This window comes from Heterocephalus glaber, unplaced genomic scaffold, assembly GCF_053883595.1.
Source record: "Heterocephalus glaber isolate CG9 unplaced genomic scaffold, H.glaber_assembly_v1.0 deba00000936, whole genome shotgun sequence".
NCBI classification, from domain to species: Eukaryota; Metazoa; Chordata; class Mammalia; order Rodentia; family Bathyergidae; genus Heterocephalus; species Heterocephalus glaber.
In genome coordinates this window covers 319,163-338,680 of record NW_028258172.1, presented here as the reverse complement: position 1 = coordinate 338,680, position 19,518 = coordinate 319,163, and the positions used below count along the sequence as shown (strand labels likewise).

The 19,518-nt window shown below is 39.4% G+C and overlaps 1 protein-coding gene across 16 annotated transcripts in view; it reads left to right on the top strand.

The window, feature by feature from the left end:
* Positions 1-15,826, top strand: part of Alas2 (5'-aminolevulinate synthase 2) — a 260,751-nt gene extending 244,925 nt beyond the window's left edge. For 11 of the 16 annotated variants that reach the window (XM_021251245.2, XM_004873550.4, XM_013068792.3 and 8 more), the window contains 8 exons: positions 754-861; positions 2,539-2,761; positions 3,297-3,481; positions 6,164-6,343; positions 8,878-9,042; positions 9,612-9,880; positions 11,563-11,725; positions 15,538-15,826. In XM_021251245.2, the coding sequence (XP_021106904.1) occupies positions 754-861; positions 2,539-2,761; positions 3,297-3,481; positions 6,164-6,343; positions 8,878-9,042; positions 9,612-9,880; positions 11,563-11,725; positions 15,538-15,701 (1,457 nt within the window). In that variant the 3' untranslated portion in view covers positions 15,702-15,826. Of the gene's footprint in view, positions 1-753; positions 862-2,538; positions 2,762-3,296; positions 3,482-6,163; positions 6,344-8,877; positions 9,043-9,611; positions 9,881-11,141; positions 11,267-11,562; positions 11,726-15,537 lie in introns of those variants that run through there. The other 5 variants (XM_087208123.1, XM_087208122.1, XR_015450111.1 and 2 more) reach the window with 4 other exon arrangements.
* The last annotated feature ends 3,692 nt before the right edge of the window (positions 15,827-19,518 follow it).

Sequence of the window (19,518 nt, the reverse complement as noted above, 5' to 3'; positions counted from 1 at the left end):
AGGTCCTGAGTTCAGTCCTCAGTATGAGGTGTAGAGGGAGATAAGCCTTCTAGAGTTCTGACTCCTCTCTCCCTGGTAGCTAAATAAATCCCAATAGGCTGAGCTCCAGCACTTAGGCAAGAGCACATTATGAGAACCTGGATTTAAATGAAAGAGAAAGAGTTTCATTTCATTTTACTTTTTTACATAACATACCCCCTTTTCACTGAAAAATATCTTCCATTAGCAGTTTCATTAAAACAAATTCAAATAAAATTTTGTTCTCAACAGGATATATCCTTTGGAAGACCCCAAGTCAATCGATTACTGTAGTTACTCAACTAGTGCAGACTACCAAAGATAATAACATGAGAGATGGCCACACTGTTCACATCTTTCATAGGTTCTTTTGGAGATATATCATTGAGGACAAAAAATTTAAAATTGAAATTTAATAATGTTAAAGAAAAGAATAAGGTGCATCTATCTCCAAAGTACAGGACTCAGAGTGGCTACTCTAATTACCTCACCCAAGGGAAAATCCTAGTGAGGAGAATTTTGATTCACCTTATAGAAGGTTTATTGACATTACAGGAATTGTCACATGGGGAGATGAGTAGGAGCTCATTTTTCAGAAGATTTTCTTTCTTTGTGCAGAAGGCTTCTACGCTTTATAAACTTATTTCTATACATTGCATTGAGCCTAAAGAGTACATATATGCTTTCTTTTATTCTCCCCCTCTTCATGCCAATGAATCCAATACACTCTCTCAGACTTGCCAAGCTCCCTGGACTCAACCAGCCAGAAGCCATTCTCTGATCCTCAGGATGCAGAACAGACTTCAGGGATTCTCACACATCTGATTCAGAACAATATGGTTGGTGAGTGTGCTGAGATGAAAATAAAGTGGGTCAGGGAAGGGAAGGAGTGCTGAAAGGGTATCTGAGACAATAGAGGAAAGGGAATGGAAGGACTTTGAAACCAAAGAATGTCTGAGTTTAAATTTTAGTGCTGGAAAATTTAATTGCTGGATCTGTGTACTTTGGCAAGTAAGTTACTTCCCTTCAGTGGTATTTTAATACCTTTAACAGTTTATCATGAGGAAAAAATAAAATTATATTTACTGAAGTGTAGCATTTCTAGCATATTATCACAAGACCTCATTAAATGTTTTAGGCTTGCTCTCATTATTTCTTTTTCTTCTTTCCCTCAAAAACTCTCACCCTTTCCAGAGTCTTTTTACCTCTCTTGTATGCATTTATATTCATTTTTCATAATTGAATTCACTTAATTTTTCTAACATATAAAGAATATCATTCATTTTTAAATATTTTTCAACAGGCATAGGAAAATATGAAGAGGGAAATTTACGTTACTCAGAGTTGTACCATCCACCATAACTTTTTGTTATGTTTTCTATAAGATATATTTCTATGGATAAGCAAACATGAACACACACACACACACACACACACACACAGAACCCCTTTCTACTTTTCTTACCATATACATGTTTTCTTTAAAAATATGCTCTTATTCTACCTGGTGTTCGTTTATGTTGCTTTGTTCACTTAATAGTATGACCTAGACCTTGTTCCATATCCAAAAACATAGAGCTGTGTAACAATTCAAATGTGTCTGTACTAAGGATACAACATCATTCAATCAACCACATATAATTTACTTTCTTATTTTATATATTACTCCAGTTTAGTGTATTGTTTTTATATACATATAAATATACCCAAAGAACATGTATAGTATTACCTTTGTCAGTTTTTTTACCTAATGAATCATTTACTTGCTAGAAACTTACTGTATGACCTTGATCAGGTTAACGAACCTTATTATGCCTCAGTTCCCTCATCTGTAAAATAGAGATACTAACAAAACTTTTCAAGTAGGGTTCTTGTGAGTAATAAATGAAGTAACTTTTTAAGTACCTGAAAGATGTCCTTATGTTTATTAAATATTCATTAAATCTTGGCTATGGTAATATAATTATTAGCTATTTTATTACTATTATTATTCTCATAGTAGTGATAATACTTCTATTAATATGTGCCAACTATTAATTTGGGTGTGCTACATGCTGTTTGTCATCAGATGCTCAGAATTCTGCAAGGAACATATTATTAGCCCTATTCTACAGATGAGGACATTAAAACAGAGAGGATTCATGACTGGTTTCAGGCCACACAAGTAGCAAGTGACAGACTTGACTAGAAACTAGATATGTTGATAATTCTTCCACTGAGTCTGAAAGTTGTAATTCCAGTAAGGATGTTTCCACACTAACTCTGGGAAGGAGAATGAGGCTATGACAAAGATAGAAAGCCTGCGTAAATGTGCGAATGAGTTACTAAGTGAATAAGTAAGCAATAGAATGATTGAATGAAGTGGTGGAGAATTAATATGATCCAGCAAGTCAGTGACTGAGCAAATAATGAGTATATGGAAAGAAAATTGGAGAATCAAAATTAACAACATGGATAAAATATAGACTACACAGGAAGATTTGAAATAAATTATTTTCATCCCCATCTCTACTTCTGCAGGAAACCATGCTTTTGATTATGACCAGTTTTTCAGGAAAAAGATCATGGAGAAGAAACAGGACCACACTTATCGTGTGTTCAAGACCGTGAACCGCTGGGCTGATGCACACCCCTTTGCCCAACACTTCCCTGAGGCATCTGTGGCCTCAAAGGATGTGTCTGTCTGGTGTAGTAATGACTACCTGGGCATGAGCCGGCACTCTCGGGTCTTGCAGGCCACACAGTGAGTAGTAGAGTTTGGACCATAAACTGTATGGTTAAATATAGAAAACATTGAGAACCAGATTTGGTAGTGGAAAACTGGGTTCTACCACAACCCTTTTTGTCCAAGGTCTTCCAGCACATCTACTCTTTACATAATAAGTCAGTCAACACACCATTTTTCTAAACTCTTGGGTGTCTGGTGCTATGGAAGAAAAGGATTGGAGACCAAGCAAGGCCCATTCTACATGAGCTCTTAATTTAACTGTTGAATGAATATTGTCAGAGATGGTGTGTGACCTCCTTTATATTTTTCAAATAGCTCAAGCTCAGTCTAGCTTCTCTCTCTATCCCTGAGTCCCTCCACCCCTAGAAGAAAGGGCATGTCTTCCTATCCTCCTCATTGTACCCTCTGCTTGGTCACATAAGACACAATTCATATAGGATCACTAAGTCAACATTGGTCCCAGTCAAGGAAGGGCAACCTACTCAGTTCCTCTGTTCCTGACAAGAATTTTTTTCTTTTTCTTGTATTCCTTCTATTTTCTCCTGGCCAGGGAGATTCTGCAGCGCCATGGAGCTGGAGCTGGTGGTACCCGCAACATCTCAGGTACTAGTAAGTTTCATGTGGAGCTTGAGCAGGAGCTAGCTGAACTGCACCAGAAGGATTCAGCTCTGCTTTTCTCCTCCTGCTTTGTGGCCAATGACTCCACACTCTTCACTTTGGCCAAGACCCTTCCAGGTAAGCTTGAGGCCTGAGCTTTGTTCAAGGTTGGTATCCTGCAATACAGCATCCAGTTTCACTGTCACCATTGCTCATTCCCTCTGTTCTAAGTTCATTTGCTCCTGTTCTTCTTCCTTTGAACCCGCCTTGCATATCTACAATAGTGCATGATTATATCCCTCTACTTTTTTTTCTTCTGCACCTATGCTGAGGACCAGTACTGGGGAACATCACCCCATCTCACAGAAAAGTAAAATCATAAATTCATTACCTTCCAACTCCACTGGGCATTTAACATTCATCGGTAGTTCTTTTGTGTCTCCAGAAGATGTTACAAACCATCTTTGCTCTCTAAAACTTTCTGACTACATCCTTGTTCACTGTTGCTAAATAACTCCATATCTTACTTCACAAGTGACACAGAAGTCTTGAGACAGAATCTCCTTAATAATTGACATTAAACTTACAAACTTATCCAATTGTTCCTTTGTACCATATCCAATTGTACCTTTCCCCATTTTTTTCATTTGTAATGAAAGATAAATTTCTTTTTCTGCCTGCAGCCAATTCCTTTATCCATATACTGGATCCTATGTTCCCACTCTCCCACTTTCCAGTCAATAATATCATTACCTCAATGCCTTTTCATCCATCCCTCCATCATATCCTCAACCCAGAATAAAAACAACTCTCAACATCCCCTATATCAATACTGAGCTCATATAATGGTTCAGGTAGAGGCCACTAAAAAGTCATATTTCTCAAACCTCCTCCCCCAGATACTTTACGCTATCTAACAATTCTGTTTCCTTGGTCAGTTTTTCAAGTCTGTAGAGTAGTTTTACTCCAATCCCAATTCTCAGCCTTCCTTCTCTCCCCTCTTCATCAAATGTCCTCACCTTCTACCACACTGAAAATAGAAGATAGTAGACAGCAATATCCTCAACTCCTGGCCACACAGTACCTACAAACTTACAGGCATCCCTACCTGTTCTCTCCTCACTCTTTCTCTCCTGTTACAGTGTAGGAGGTGTCATTTTTCTTGTTGACTAATCTTTTCACTGGTGTTCTGTGTCTCATTCCCCACTACATCCTCAGGAACCTTGATCTACCAACTTTCTTCCTCTTGCCTGTATCTTTAATTATGTTCAAGTCTCTTACATTTAAAAAGAATATTGCCTCAACTCCCCATAACTCTCAAGCTACTTCCCTGTCTCTCTCCAGTAAACTGCTTGAGAAAAGTCTCTACACTTGCTGTCTACTGCCTCACCTTTTGCTGATTCCTCAGCACAGTGTAAATATCACCATTACTTCTTGGAAACTTTTCTGGAGTCATACCCATAACCTCCAAATAAACTCAAAATCTTTGGGATTTTTTTTGTCAACCCCCTCCTCTTCAACCATTAGAATTCAACTTTGTTCCATTTCTACTGCCACATTCTAGTCTAGTCCAATATCATATTAAACATTTCATTTTGCCCTTTTATAATCTATTCTTCACAGGAGTCAGAAAAATGTTTTTAAAATGCAAGCCTATCTTTGTTCCTTCCCTAGTCAAAACTCTTTAATGTATTCCCATTATCCTTAAGATTAAATCTAAACTCCTTATAATGGCTTCTAAAGCTCTCAATAATCTAGCTTCGACATATTTCTTCAGTCTTATTTTTGAATATTCTCTCCTCTTACTCTTTCATGCAGTAATTCGTTCATTTACTCATTTTCTCACTTATAAATCAGTCATTTGTTTATGCATCCATTCACTTAAGAAATGTTTACTTAGCATTCACTGTGTACTGGTTGCAAAGTATAGAAAGATAAAAGGATTTTGTGTTCTCAAGAAACTCCCAGTGTAAGATGAAAGCCCTGGGTTCAAACCCCAGTACCACAAAAATAAAGAAATAAACAAACAAAAAAATTCCCAGGGTTTCAAATCATGTTCTCTAAGAAATCATGACTCATTTTCCCAAGTAGAAGTTACCTGTTACTCTTATGAAGGGCCAGTTTCTTGATGTCCGTGCAACTGAAATGGTTCAAGAATCAACTCTCTCCATCAACTTCCCACCCCCACCCACCCTTGCAGAATTGCACAGTAAAACCCCTGCCATCCTCAGGTTCTACATAAAGGCCTTACTCTCTCTACAGGTTAACTTTATTTCATGTAAAGGGGCTGGATTCCATGGTTACCTGCCCTTCTTGCTCTGACTTTCCATGAGCATATGATTCCAACTCTGAAAGCCTGATAGGATTTCATCCCTATACCTATACATATAACTAGATAGGTGCTACTTGGAAGGTTGAGATTTCATGTAGGCCAGGAAGATTCCAGGATCAGCCTAAATCTACACGCTTTCTCTGGGGAAAATACCCTTTCCAGATCTTGTGTGTTGTGGAGAATGAACCTAGGCTTGTCCTCAAGAAACTCTAAAGTTTCCTGGGAAATTAAATTTTCCTCCACTTCAAGACAGAGGCAAGACCAGAGTTAGAAATGATTTAAAGAAGAATGTAAGTCCAGAATTTCAGGACAGGAAACTTCTTCCAAGGAAGGAAGAGGTATCACAAAGGCTTCCTGAGGAAGAGAAAGCAAAGTATGGTCTTCAAAGTGAAGAAGAGATTGATTCTCCTCCCTTGCCAGGTCCTATCTTGAGGTTGAAGTGGGAGTACTGAAACAGAAGCTTAAGAATTATACATCTGATTCCTCAGGGTGTGAAATTTACTCAGATGCAGGCAACCATGCTTCCATGATTCAAGGTATTCGCAACAGTGGTGCTGCCAAGTTTGTCTTCGGGCACAATGACCCTCACCACCTGAAGAAACTTCTAGAGAAGTCCAACCCTAAGATACCCAAAATTGTGGCCTTTGAGACTGTTCACTCCATGGATGGTATGTATATATATGAGTGTATGTTTGCTAGAATTGTCTCATAAAAACCATGATGATGATGGTAACAAATAACATTTTAAGGTGCTTATTGCATGCCAAGCTAAATTATTAGTATTTTACATGTATTAATACATTTAAGCTTCAGAATTCTATGTTAGGTGCTAGCACTATTTTTATTTTTTTTTTACATGAGGAATCTGAGACATAAACGAGTAGAATAACTTACAAAGGGTCACACAACTGGTAAATGCCAAAGAAAGGATAGAGGCAACTATTTCACTCATCTTAAAGGTAAATAAACTAAAGATCAAACTAAAGTTTTGTATGTGTATTTTCACCCTAGGACATATAACTTCAATTCCTTCACATGACACTCCTTCTATTAAAAATAATGTCCAAATCAATCTGTCAATGTTTCTACAATGGAAAGCTTCACAAACCATTGCCTAGAATTTTTTTTTCACGTTCCAGTATGAAGCATTGAAATAAAAACAGGTTTTCAAGTTAGACAGACCTGGGTTCAACCCACCTTTGATATACACCATCTGTATGACCTTGTGTAACTCTAACATGCGGATACTCAACTTTCCCCAAAGGAAAATAATACCTGGTTGTAAGAATTACAGATAATGGAGGCCATTCAATTTATTATGCTTTAGTAGAAATAAATGACTTCATCCGTCTACCTCTTTTCCTCTTGCAGTTGAAACAATGCCCAAAGCTTTCTATTACTGGCCCTACTGAGCAGAAGCCACATGTTTTAGGAATCCCATTCTGGATTTATTTAAGGAAAGAGGTCCTCATTTCATCTCAATTTGCCACTTTTCTAACTGAAACATGAGAGTATTCATAGTATTCCCTGATTTAGTTAAGTATCATGTAATGATTATGCATGCAGGCTCTGATACCAAGCTATCCATGTCCAAATCTCAGCATAACAACATTTTAGCCTTGGCAAATTTCTTAATTGTCTTGTACCTCAGTTACCTTGTTTGTAAAATGGAAGTGATTAACAATAAAAGAGAAACCAGGCATGGTGGTGCATGCCTATAATCCCAGCATTCTGGGAGGCTGAGGAAGTAGGATCACAAGTTTGAGCCCAGTCTGGGCAACTCAACAACTTAGCAAGCTCTTGTCTTAAAATAAAAAATAGGGCAGAGATGTAGCTTAGTGCAAAGGCCCTGGGTTCAATCCCCAGTGCTGAAAAAAAAAAGCTGTGAGACTTAAGTGAGTTAATAGATGTAAGTAATTTACTGTCAGTTCATGTCCATATTTCTACAACCAGGAATAAAGTAAAACCATCACTATTTCTAACCATATTTCTAACACTGAGACTATTCAAATTCATTATTTCTTTAGTGGAAACTATGTCGGGACCATACTATTTACATTAGCAAATGAATGGTTCATTAGTTTTTTTCTGGTATAAAATCTGCCCAAACTGTAAATTTGAGGGTTGAATATCTCTCATTGAAAGGATTCTTGAAACATTACATGGTCTTCTTTGTCTCAAGCTCTATGTCTTGTGGCTGGCTCTCTGTTATCCTACCACATGCTTATATTCTTTACTCTTGGTCTGGAGCTCCTGTTTCCACCTGTAGAAATTTCTTCTGTATTCCAACTCCCTCTATCTCAGCAGTTTCTAGGGAGTAGAGAGATGGGGAATGGCAAAATGTGTGGGTTTTTGTAATATACAGAGTGGCCATAAAGTCCATATATGAGATTCACATTTGAATACCTTATATACAACTGTCAGTATAGATGATACTAGAATAAACATGGAAAAATGCTAAATCTCTATGGAAAATGGAGGGAAACATACTGATTACTTCTAATTCATTTTCATTTGATAGATTATAACTGAGCCTCAGGGAGAGGTCCCTGAGGGAACTACACTGACAGAGGCAAGAAACACAGAAAAAATAGAGGCAGAAGCAAGAAGAAACTCAGAAAGAGACATAATGGCACAGAGAAAGTCTGAAGAGAGGCAGACAGAAAGGGCTACAGACAGTGAGGAAAGGAAAGGGGAAATGATGGGGAGAGGGAGAAAAAGAGGGAGAGAGAGTGTAAGGAGGGCAAAGTAGTGAGCAAAACAAAGGCAGAGACAGAAAAATAGACATAGAAATAAAGATAGAAATGGACACAGAAAGAAGATAGTGACAGAAATCTAGAAAGACAGAACCAGAACCAGAGAAGAATAAAAATATTCATAGGGCTGTCAATAATAACTGGCTAAGGCCAAAATGACAGAAACAAGAGAGTATTCATCATCAAAATGAAGTAAAAATAAATACAGAGAGCCAAGTCTTTTTTTTTCCAGAGAGCCAAGTCTTGATCTCGGGCTTGGGAATACACACACACACACACACACACACACACACACACACACACACTGGAAGTGGTTTTTGGAATAGTCCCAAATGAGAGTAGACATCCTCTTCCCTCTCTACAACACCTTTTTCAATGCCAAGTAACTATGGATGGAGTTGGGGAAAGGTTATGATCTCCTATCCCTATATTTTGGCTTTGCTTAGGTGCCATCTGTCCCCTTGAGGAGTTGTGTGATGTTGCCCACCATTTTGGAGCCCTGACTTTTGTGGATGAAGTCCATGCTGTGGGACTGTATGGGTCCCGGGGTGCTGGGATTGGAGAACGTGATGGAATTATGCACAAGATTGATATTGTCTCTGGAACTCTTGGTGAGTGAATGTTTTGGACCTCCCTTATATGCAGTCCAGAGAGGAAGTTTCTGTAAGACCTTTTACTTCCTTCTCCCCAATGCTTCAGGAGTTGAATTTAAGTAGAATTTAGAGCCCCAGGCTACTTTACTCTTGCATTCCCTCTCTCCACTCTCATCCCACTGCCAGGTTGCTGAGAAAGTCTGGGGTGGGGTTTGAAAAGACCCCTGAGCTGGGCCAAATAGCCAACCAGGTTCAACTTGAATAAGTGAGGAGCTGTGTTTTCCTCCCCCACACCAGCCCCAAGCTTTATTTTAGCTCCACTCCTGGCCCTAATCGGCTAAAGGTCCCCACCCTAGTCCTTCCTATCTAGTCATTACATATGGTAGAACTTGAAAGTCCTATCTCAGAGCCACAGAATTATCAACTCTGTCTGCCTTGTCATGAACAAGAAAGAGGAGCACAGGCCTAGGGAGGAAGTCTGGAACCCCAGTTTCAGGTGCATCTGCTTGTTTTACCTGAGGCGTGATCCTGTTCCTATGGAGACTAATTAAGGGATCTATGTATATCTTTCTCTTCTTTGTCTCCAGGTAAAGCCTTTGGCTGTGTGGGCGGCTATATTGCCAGCACTTGCGACTTGGTGGACATGGTGCGCTCCTATGCTGCTGGCTTCATCTTCACCACTTCACTGCCCCCCATGGTGCTTTCTGGAGCTTTAGAATCTGTGCGTGTGCTCAAGGGAGAGGAGGGCCAAGCCCTGAGGCGGGCCCACCAGCGCAACGTCAAGCACATGCGTCAGCTACTAATGGACAGGGGCCTTCCTGTTATCCCCTGCCCCAGCCATATCATTCCTATCCGGGTGAGAACCCCACCCTGCCCACTGCCTTCCCCAACTATCTCTTCTGAAAACCTTCCCTCTCCCAGCAAATCTATACCTACTCCTGTCATAACTCTGTGTTCCTGTGAACCACCCTCCTTACAGCCAGCTTTATCCCTCTTTTTGAAAAATCATTAGCCATTCTGGATTAATCAACCTCTTTTTGCATCAGCTATTATCTCATGCTTATTAGACTGTTCTGACAATCACAATATTGAGAACTCATGGCTTATAATTCAGTGGTTTTCAAATTGTTTATCAAGACCATTAGTGGGTCACAAAATCAGTTTAGAGGTTATGATTAGCATTAAGAATAGAAAATGGAGTACGTTACAAATGGGGTATCAGTTTGTGAGGGATTTGTTCAATTTTGTATATGTGTATTTGTGCATGTATGTGTGTATGTGTGTGTGTACTCATATGGTTATAGTGTAAAACATATTTGTTAATGAGAATTGAAGTCATAAAAGTAAAATTAAAAGCCATAGGACTAGCTTCTATTTTGGATTCCCAACGATGTTTGAGTGTTTGAAATGCCTTCAAAAATGAACTGCTACTGGCATGTATTTGTGTAAAATGATTAGTTATGGTGTGACAAGGACACTTTTTTCTGACAATTTTGTGGATGAGAATGAATTACAGTCATTTCTTGGTATTTGTGGAGGATTGGTTCCAGCACCACCCCCATCCTCACCAAAATCGATGACTGCTCAAGTCCTTTAAATAAAATGGCACAGTATTTGCACATAACCTACTCAATCCTCCCATATACTTAAATCATTCCTAGTTACTTATAGTACCTAATACAATGTAAGTGCTATAGAAATAGTTTTTGTACTGTATTGCTTAAGAAATAACAAGACAATTCTGTGTGTTTTCATTGCACAGTGTTTTGTTTTGTTTTGGGACAGGTTATGTAAGTCAGGCTGGCCTTGAATTCACTATAGCCCAGGCTGGCTTCAAATTTGTGGCAGTCCTCAGCTTCCCAAGTGCTGAGATTATAGACATGTGCCACTATGCCCAGCTATACACAGTTATTAAAAATTATTTTTGATCTGAGGTTGGTTGAATCCTTGGAAGAAAGAGTTAATCTGAGTCTGCAACAGGACCCATAGACACAGAGGGCCGACTATAGTCACTGTTTCTAAGGCTAATCCAAAATTCCTTTGAAAGACTGCTTTTTATGAACCATTCTTTTCTCTCTCTCTTTTTTTTTTTTTTTTTTTTTTTTTTGGTACCGGAGATCAAACTCGGGTCCTTGCGCTTGCGCAGCAGGCGGCGAAACCACTGAGCTAAATCCCCAGCCCAAGACTACTTTTTAAAATGTTTTAAAAATTAACCCAGCAACAGCATCCTAGAGATGGCTTGGTAAGTTTGTCTCAACCAGAACCATTCCAAATTTACCAGGTTGCTTGCTTTGCAAACAGCTTCAAGACATGACCTCTGGTGTCACCCATACTTCTCCTTCAAACATGATTACTAGGTCTCAGATCCTCCTTGACAGAAATTCTGAAGCTGTCACTAAGTAACCTCCACATAAAAAAAAAAAAAAACTCTGTTCCAAAATTCAGTGGTGTTCATTGATCTGGGTCCCTCTGCTTAATAGAGCTAGTGGTGGTGTGTCCTGGGTAGAAGATACTAAAAGGTCTTTATTTTGAGCCCAGGTGGGTAATGCAGAACTCAACAGCAAGATCTGTGATATCCTGCTCTCCAAGCATGGCATCTATGTGCAGGCCATCAACTATCCAACTGTTCCCCGCGGTGAGGAACTACTACGTCTGGCACCCTCTCCCCACCACAGCCCTCAGATGATGGAAGATTTTATTGGTAAGTCCTCAACATGGGCACCTATAGCACTTCCCCACACCTCGCCATAGGATCTGAAGAAGTCAAGAAGATATTTTTCCATTCAGATCAGAAATTCTTTCTGGAACATCTCTTGTGTGCCAGGCCCTATTGTAGTGTCATAAATGAATAAGAAACAGTCCATAGACTCACAGGGCTCTAGTTTCATTGAGGGGACCATAGCAAACACACACAATATCAAGGGATGATCAAAGCTTAACAAAGACAGTACATAGGTGAGCTATGGTAGCAGAAAGGAGGGGCAAGAGGAGAGGTATAACTTGGCCTGGGGTATCAAGGCAGGGCTCCTAGTGAAGGTGACACCTGAACTGAATCTTGCATGGTCAATGGAATAGGACCAAGAGAAGCAAGAAGGCATTGAAGAGGTATTTCTAGAAGAAGAAAGAGCATGAGGAAAGGCAAGGATGGATATAAGAAGCAACTTGAGTTATATAGAGAACAATAAGCCAATATTACTGGTATGCAGGGTAGTAGGAGTTGAAAGATTGAGGAAAGTCAACCTGAGTTCACAAAGGCAATGCAAGACTGGGACTATATTGAGAGGCTTATAGAGATTAGCAGTTTGGGTTTTACCTTGAAATATGCCAGTTCAGTTAATTCATCTAAAGTTTACTAGATTCTTGCTGAGTGTAGTTTTTAACACAGGGCCTGGCATAATGTAGGTGCTCATTCCAGGTCTACTAGATGAAAGACACATAGGCAATCAATAGTTTAGAACAGGAGACAAACTATAGTGCTGGTTCAATGTGATGAGTTCTATTGTTCTAGGAGCTGGAAGGAGGGAGATCACTTATGGCTGGAGAGGGTGGGAAGAGTGAAATTAGGCTCAGTGGGTGAGGAAATCCTTGTGTTCCACTTGAAGTACAAGTAGATATGGTACAAGGATATTCTAGAATAAGGGAATTTCAAGGAGCAATAGTTGAGAGATAGGATAGCAGAGAAATATACTAACAGCAGTTATTCTGTCTATCTGAAGTATAGGCAGTATAACAGTTTGAGGAGCACAAGATAGGTAAGTGCCATTCATTCACCCAAAACTATTAGATAATGCTGGTTAGCATTTTTAAGCACTTACACATGTGAAGCACTGTTCTAAACACTTTACATGTGTTAACTCGTTTAATTCTTGCAACAGTCATGATTCAGAGATGCTTTTATCATTTCCGTTTTTGTCTTTGTGAAAATTGAGGTCACAGGTACTAGATTGGGACTAGGGGGCCTGTTCCTATCTCCATAGTCATAACCATTAAGTCTTCTGCCTCTCTGATCTGATGAACCAGACTCTTGGACATTTTTTACTGTTTCAATTGGTATAGGCATCAATTACAGAAATCTTGGTACTCTTAGGTATCTGAGTATTCACTGAGGCTGGGCTTTTGCAGAAAAGATATTATGACAGGGACCTATCATGACTGTACCAGTCCCTCAATCCCATAGCCAACCAACCCCAAAATCTTGGAAATCTTTACAGTTTTTCTCAAATCTGTTTTTTCTCAACTGCCATTTCTTTAATCCATGTCAACACAATTTCTTCCTAATTTCCCTGCTTCGCTCAAGTTCCTCTCCAATCCTTTCTCTATACTGAGAGATTTTTTTAAAAAAAACCCTGACAATATTGCTTCCTTTCTTTAAACCTCTTCAGATTTCTCTACTGTTTAGACGCCAGAGGAGTGATCTCCAAAATGAGGTATACAAGATAATCCATAGGGTGAGGGGAAAATAGTATTGGAATTTTATGTTTATTTTTAATCTTAAAAATAGGAAATTAAGCTTCCTTGATATTGTTTTAGAACACAGACTGACAATGATACATGCATAAAATATGTAAACATACAAAGATTTAAAGACCATGCTAGACCATTTGTACTGAGTATATTTAGTCCAAAATTTGCAGACCCCTAGAATAGAATAGAGTTGAGGCTCATTTGAATGGCATACAGTGCCTTCCACATGGTGATGATTATACACACTCCTGTCCACAACATGTACTGTATTTTCCAGCTACACCAAATGATTTCTAGTTTACACATTTTACTGTTTTGTTACCTCTGGGTCCTTCTTAAAGGTGCTCTCTTCTTACTGAAATGCTTTTCATCACCCATTCTTTTGGCTTACTTCCCTTCATCTTCTAGTCTTAATTCAAGCATTCTTTCATTCTTTCTTTCAACAAATATTTATGGTACTTACTGTAGATACTAGTCTAGGTGCTGGGAACCCAGTAGTAAACAAATCAGACACAAAATTTCTACCATTTTGGAGCTTATATTCTAGTGGATGGAGACAGTCAAACATTTTTAAAAATAAGAAAATTAAATGGCCAGCTAGTTCTCAGTGTTACAGGAAAAAATTAAAGTAGAATGGAGCATAGGAAGTGCTAGGAGCTGTAGTAGTAGAGTGGCAACAGGAGAGACCATTGAGTTGATATTTGAGCAAAGATTTCAAGGAAATGATGGAATTAGCTGAGCAGATAGCTAAGGGAAGGACATCCTAGGCAGAAAGAACAGCCTAAAGCAGGGAAAAGCCTAACACCAGAGTATTCCTTTTGTATTTGAAGAACAAGATGAATATGGATGGAATAGTGTTAGCAACTGGGAGAATAATTGAGCAGAGAGAGCAATACAGGATCCGATGGTATAGTGTATCGTAGGCCATTGCAAGGATTTTGGTTTTTATTTCCAGATTCTTTGGAAATATCTGAGCAGAGAATTGACATATCTGACTCAAAATTTAAAAATTCTCCAACTTCTATGTTGAGAATATACTGAAAAGTATAAAGTGTGAAGAGGTAGACCCAGAAGGCAACTGTAATATTCCAGTGAGAGATGATAATGGCATAGACTGGATGACAGCAAGGGAGGTGATAAGTGGCTAGATTTTAAAGATGGTATTTGCTGATAAACAGAATATGGAGTAAGAAAAAGGGGGGGGGGGGATAAAGGATGGCTCTAAAATTTTTGGCCTGAGCAACCAAGATTGCCATCAACTGAGATGAGAAAGGCTGAAAGTAGAGCAGACATGGTGGAGGATAGGGGCATGAGTAGTTCAGTTGGGATCATGTTGTTAGTTATACTACTTAGATATCCTAGTGGAGATGCAAAAAGGCCACTGGACATCCAAGTATGGAAATAGAGTTCTGGACCAGAAATGAAAATTTAAGAATCATCAGCATATACTGTAGATGGGATTTAAAGCCAAGAGACTAGGCAAGATCATCAAGGGCATGAAGATAGAAAAAAGTCCAAGGGAAGATCCTTGGCATACACAAGGTACTTCCTACAGCTGGGTCAGGTTCTCTTCTCTGAGTTCCTGTACCCAAGAATGACCCCTCTACATACACTGCTCCAGGCTTCCTAGTCATAACTCTGATGACATTGTGTGGTTAGTGTTAGTCTAATCTTTCTCACCAGAGTTGGAGTTTCCAAGCAGATAGATTCACTTTTCATGCCACATGCACCTGTACTTATGAAATGATCCAGACCAGGATAGTATGACTTCAAATTGTGGCGAGTGCATCCCAAACTTCTATACATCCTAGTGCTAGGCAGGTGCCAGCTCCACTGAGCTACATCCCCAGTCTTATACATCCTAGTGCTCCTAGACAGTTGGTAATATTCATAGCTCATACTGGAGCAAGGAGATAAAGCTACTTATGGCCTTGAGGCACCTCAAAGGTCTGAGGGGATCAATATCTTGGCATATTTGCACAGTGACACAGGGATTTGGAAAACCAAACCTAACCAATTCTTTCCTTCCCCTCTGCCTACCACTTTCAGATAAGTTGCTGGCAGTCTGGACTCAGGTGGGGCTGCCCCTCCAGGATGTGTCTCCAACTGCCTGCAATTTCTGTCACCGTCCTGTGCACTTTGAGCTCATGAGTGAGTGGGAACGCTCCTACTTTGGGAATATGGGGCCCCAATATGTTACCACCTATGCCTAAGAAGCCAGCTGCCTTGGATGTTTATCCCATCTGCACTTCACTCGGGGCTGGGCCTCCTCTTGTCCTCTGCTTTGTTGTGTGCCTCTAGCTGACTTGAGTCTAAAAATAAAGCGCAAATTGCAGCATTTGTCGCCCTTTATTGGACAGAGAACAAATACAGTATACTGGACCTCCTCAGTTAAGTGCCAGAACCATGAAAAGAACCACAGATCACTTATTGGTCTGACCACCTCATCTTACCAACAGGAAAATCCAGATCCAGAAAGAGGGAAAAATTGGGCAAAAACTGCACAATGAGAAGCACAAAGAGCCAAAAAATTTGGCAGATTTGAAATTGCTTCCCCAATAGTTTCAACAAAAATCCAGGGCTCATTTTTTGTTTTTATTACTACTTGTTCACAGTACATGATTATGTTTATCATGGGGAGCTGGTACACATACACAACATCTCTTCTTTTTTGTCCCTTACCTCTCCCATCCCTTCCTGCTCCATTTGTTGGTCCCCTTCCTATTTGAAAAAAGATCTTTCTACTTCCTATTATCTACTTTTATTTTGCTTTTTATTTATATTTTGGGTTTCTCATAGAAGAGAAACCATGCAATATTTAAGCTTGTATGTTTGATTTCACTTAACATTATACCCTCAAGGTACATCTATTTACATATGAATGTCTTGAGTTTATCCTTCTTTATGGCATAGTACTATTTCATTGCATATAAATACATTTTCTTTATCCATTCATTGATGGGCATATAGGCCATTTCCAAGATTTAGCTATTACAAATTGTGCTGCTTATAAACATAGGCATTCATGTATCACTGTAATATAATGGGAAGATACTTAGAAGGGGAATAGATGAGTCAGACTTTCTGGGTTTGGTTTTATGAGGACTCTCCATACTGATTTGCGTAGTGTTCATGTCAGCTTATATTCTCACCAACAGTGTAGGATTCTTTCTTTCCCACAGCATTGTCAACATTTGTTATTTGATTTCTTGATGATAGCCATTCTTTTTGGAGTAAGATGAAATCTCTGTGTTGTTTTAATTTGCATTTTTCTAATAACCAGGGATGTTGAAAAATTTTTCATGTATTTATTGGCTATCTGCACTTCTTCTTTTGAGAAATGCCTATTCAATTACTCATTTTTTGATTCTTTTATTGGGGGTTTCTAATTGTTTTGAGTTCTTTATATATTCTAGATGTTAGTCCTCTGACCAAGGAATAGTTGGCAAAAAATTTTCCCATTCTGTAGGTTGTCTCTTTACTCTGTTGGTTATTTTCTTTGTGGCACAGCAGGTTTTTAATTTGATATGATCCCATTTGTTCATTCTTGGTCCTATTTCTTGTGCCATTGGGGTTCTCTTCAGAAAGTCCTTGCCTATGTCTGTCTTCAAGAGTTGTACCTATTTTATCTTCTAACAAATTATCTATCTTAACATTTAGCTCTGATCCATTTTGATTTTAGTACATGGTGAGATATATGGGTTTAGACTCAATCTTCTGCACACATATATCCAATTTTCTAGCATCATCTACTAAAGAGGCTATTTTTCCTTGTCCTTTTTTCAAAGATCAAATAGTTCAGTGTTCCTGGGGCTGTTTTTGCTTCCTCTATTCTGTTCCATTTGACTATATGTCTGTTTTTGTGCCTGTGCCATGCTGTTTTTAGTCACTGCAGCTTTGTAGTGTAACTTCAAATCTGGCATTGTGATGCCTCCTGCCTTGCTTTTGTTACCCAGGATTGCTTTCACTATTCTGGGTCTCTTTTGGTTCCATATGAATTTAGGATTGCTGTTGGCATTTTCATTGGGATTCTATTAAATTTATGTATCAGTTTTGGAAGTATAGCCATTTTGACTATATTGGTTCTATCTATCCAGGAACATGGAATATCTTTCCATTTCTGATATCTTCTTCAATCTCCTTTGTCAGAGTGATGTTGTATCAGTCAGTATTTACTAGAGAAACTGATAGGACACAATATCTATTTATCTATCATCTATCTATCTATCTATCTATCTGTCATCTATCTATAATTTACAAGATTGGCTTACAATAGCCACCCACAGGGTCAGATGAGCAGAAGTCCAGAGGGTCTGTCTGAACACTGGAGACCCAAGGATTCAGTCAAAGTTCTGGAGCTCACTGTAGTGTCCTGTGGGGGTCTGTATCAGGAGGCTGATGGGTCTGCACTAGAAGCCAAAGACCGGAGCTCTTCCAAAGGAACATACAAGAACTCAACCTTCCTCATTTCCCCTTTATAACAGTCAGGCAGTCAGGTGAGGAGCAGCCCTAGGGCAAATCTCCCAAGCTCTGAGGTGTGGAATTGCTGAACCAATCTGGCAAAGCTTCTCTTAGCCAAACTTCTCAAGTTGACACAATCGCTCAACCATCACAATCCACCCCTTATCAACTTGGCAACCATATACATTTCTTTAAACCAGTCTCCAAATACAAAGATGAGTGCACAATTATGCCTAACATGTTGACTATCCTGAGTACAAATGGAAACACACTAATTCCCTCCCCAGGATGGAAGGCAAGTTTATTTGGGTAATGCTTACTCCTAACATTTTATACCTTGAACATTATAACAGGTTTAATAATCCTTAAGAACCAATATTAGAAGAGAAATAGTACAATTACAGTCCTTGTTTCTGTAGCTGATCATGGGGTTGTAGCTGGTATTTAGAACTACCTTCTTCTACTACCCATTCTGTATTTCCTTGGCCTTCTGCAAGCACCTCAGCAGGTCTTGGTTGTTTCCTTGGAGGAGTGACCCACACCTTCATTCTTGAAGGTTCTGGTCCATTTATCTTCTTTTTCTGGATTAGGTTGTTTTCGACTGACTTTAATAACAGGGCATGGTAATACTGAGGCGCCCTAAGGAATCTCCTGCACTCCAAGTATATTCTTCCTTTTCTCCATTGTGGAGTAAAAGTCCAATTTCTCCTTGACAGTCTGGGTCAATTGCCTCTGACAACACTGTAATTCCCTTTTTAGCTTGTTTTCTCAAAGGTGTGAGGAGACCAAAATGACCAGGGGGAAGTCTTAGCTTCCAGTTCAGTGGTACCATTGTTGCGCTTCCTGGTACAAGCCTTCCCCTTGCTGGAACTAAGACTTTTAAGCCAGCAGAACATAAGGTCATGGGAACAGGAAGCAAAAATTTTGCTAGTGGATCACTGGGGATAATGGTAAGTGGTACCATTCCCATTTCCACCCCTTGATTCCTGGACCCATGAATCCTGGCTATGGGAGACAGTACTGTAGGGAACAGGGAAAGGGGATGTTACGAGAACCTCTGCAGTAAGTCCTAGTCTCCTGTGAGCCAGGGCAGCACAAGGCGAATTACAGGAAAGGTAGAAAAATGAGATTGAGAAGAAGCTGAGCTTTGGGTCTGATCAGTGCTGCTCTGGGCATCAAAAACGAAAGCCCCCAGCATACAAGACCTTTTATTCAGTACATCAGGAGAAACAAATGTAACAAATGACTTTCAGAGAGTTCAGTACCTCCTCGTAAAGAAGATGTAACAATCCAAGAGCAATGAGGAACTGAGTAGATGTTTGTTCCTCCCAGGATGTCTTCAGCTGGTGTAATCTTGTCCTGGAGAATCACCAGCATCACCAGATCATTGAGGTCTCAGTTGTAACCGGAGGCCAAAATGGAATTATGTCTCGGAATTCCATAGCTGGGCTGTAGACAGGAGAATTAGGCTAACCAAATGATGTAGCATTGCTCCTGACATATATCCCTTTCTTTTTGTTTTATGTGAAGGAGTTTTTAGGAAAAGTGAGCACACCCAACAATGGTTTG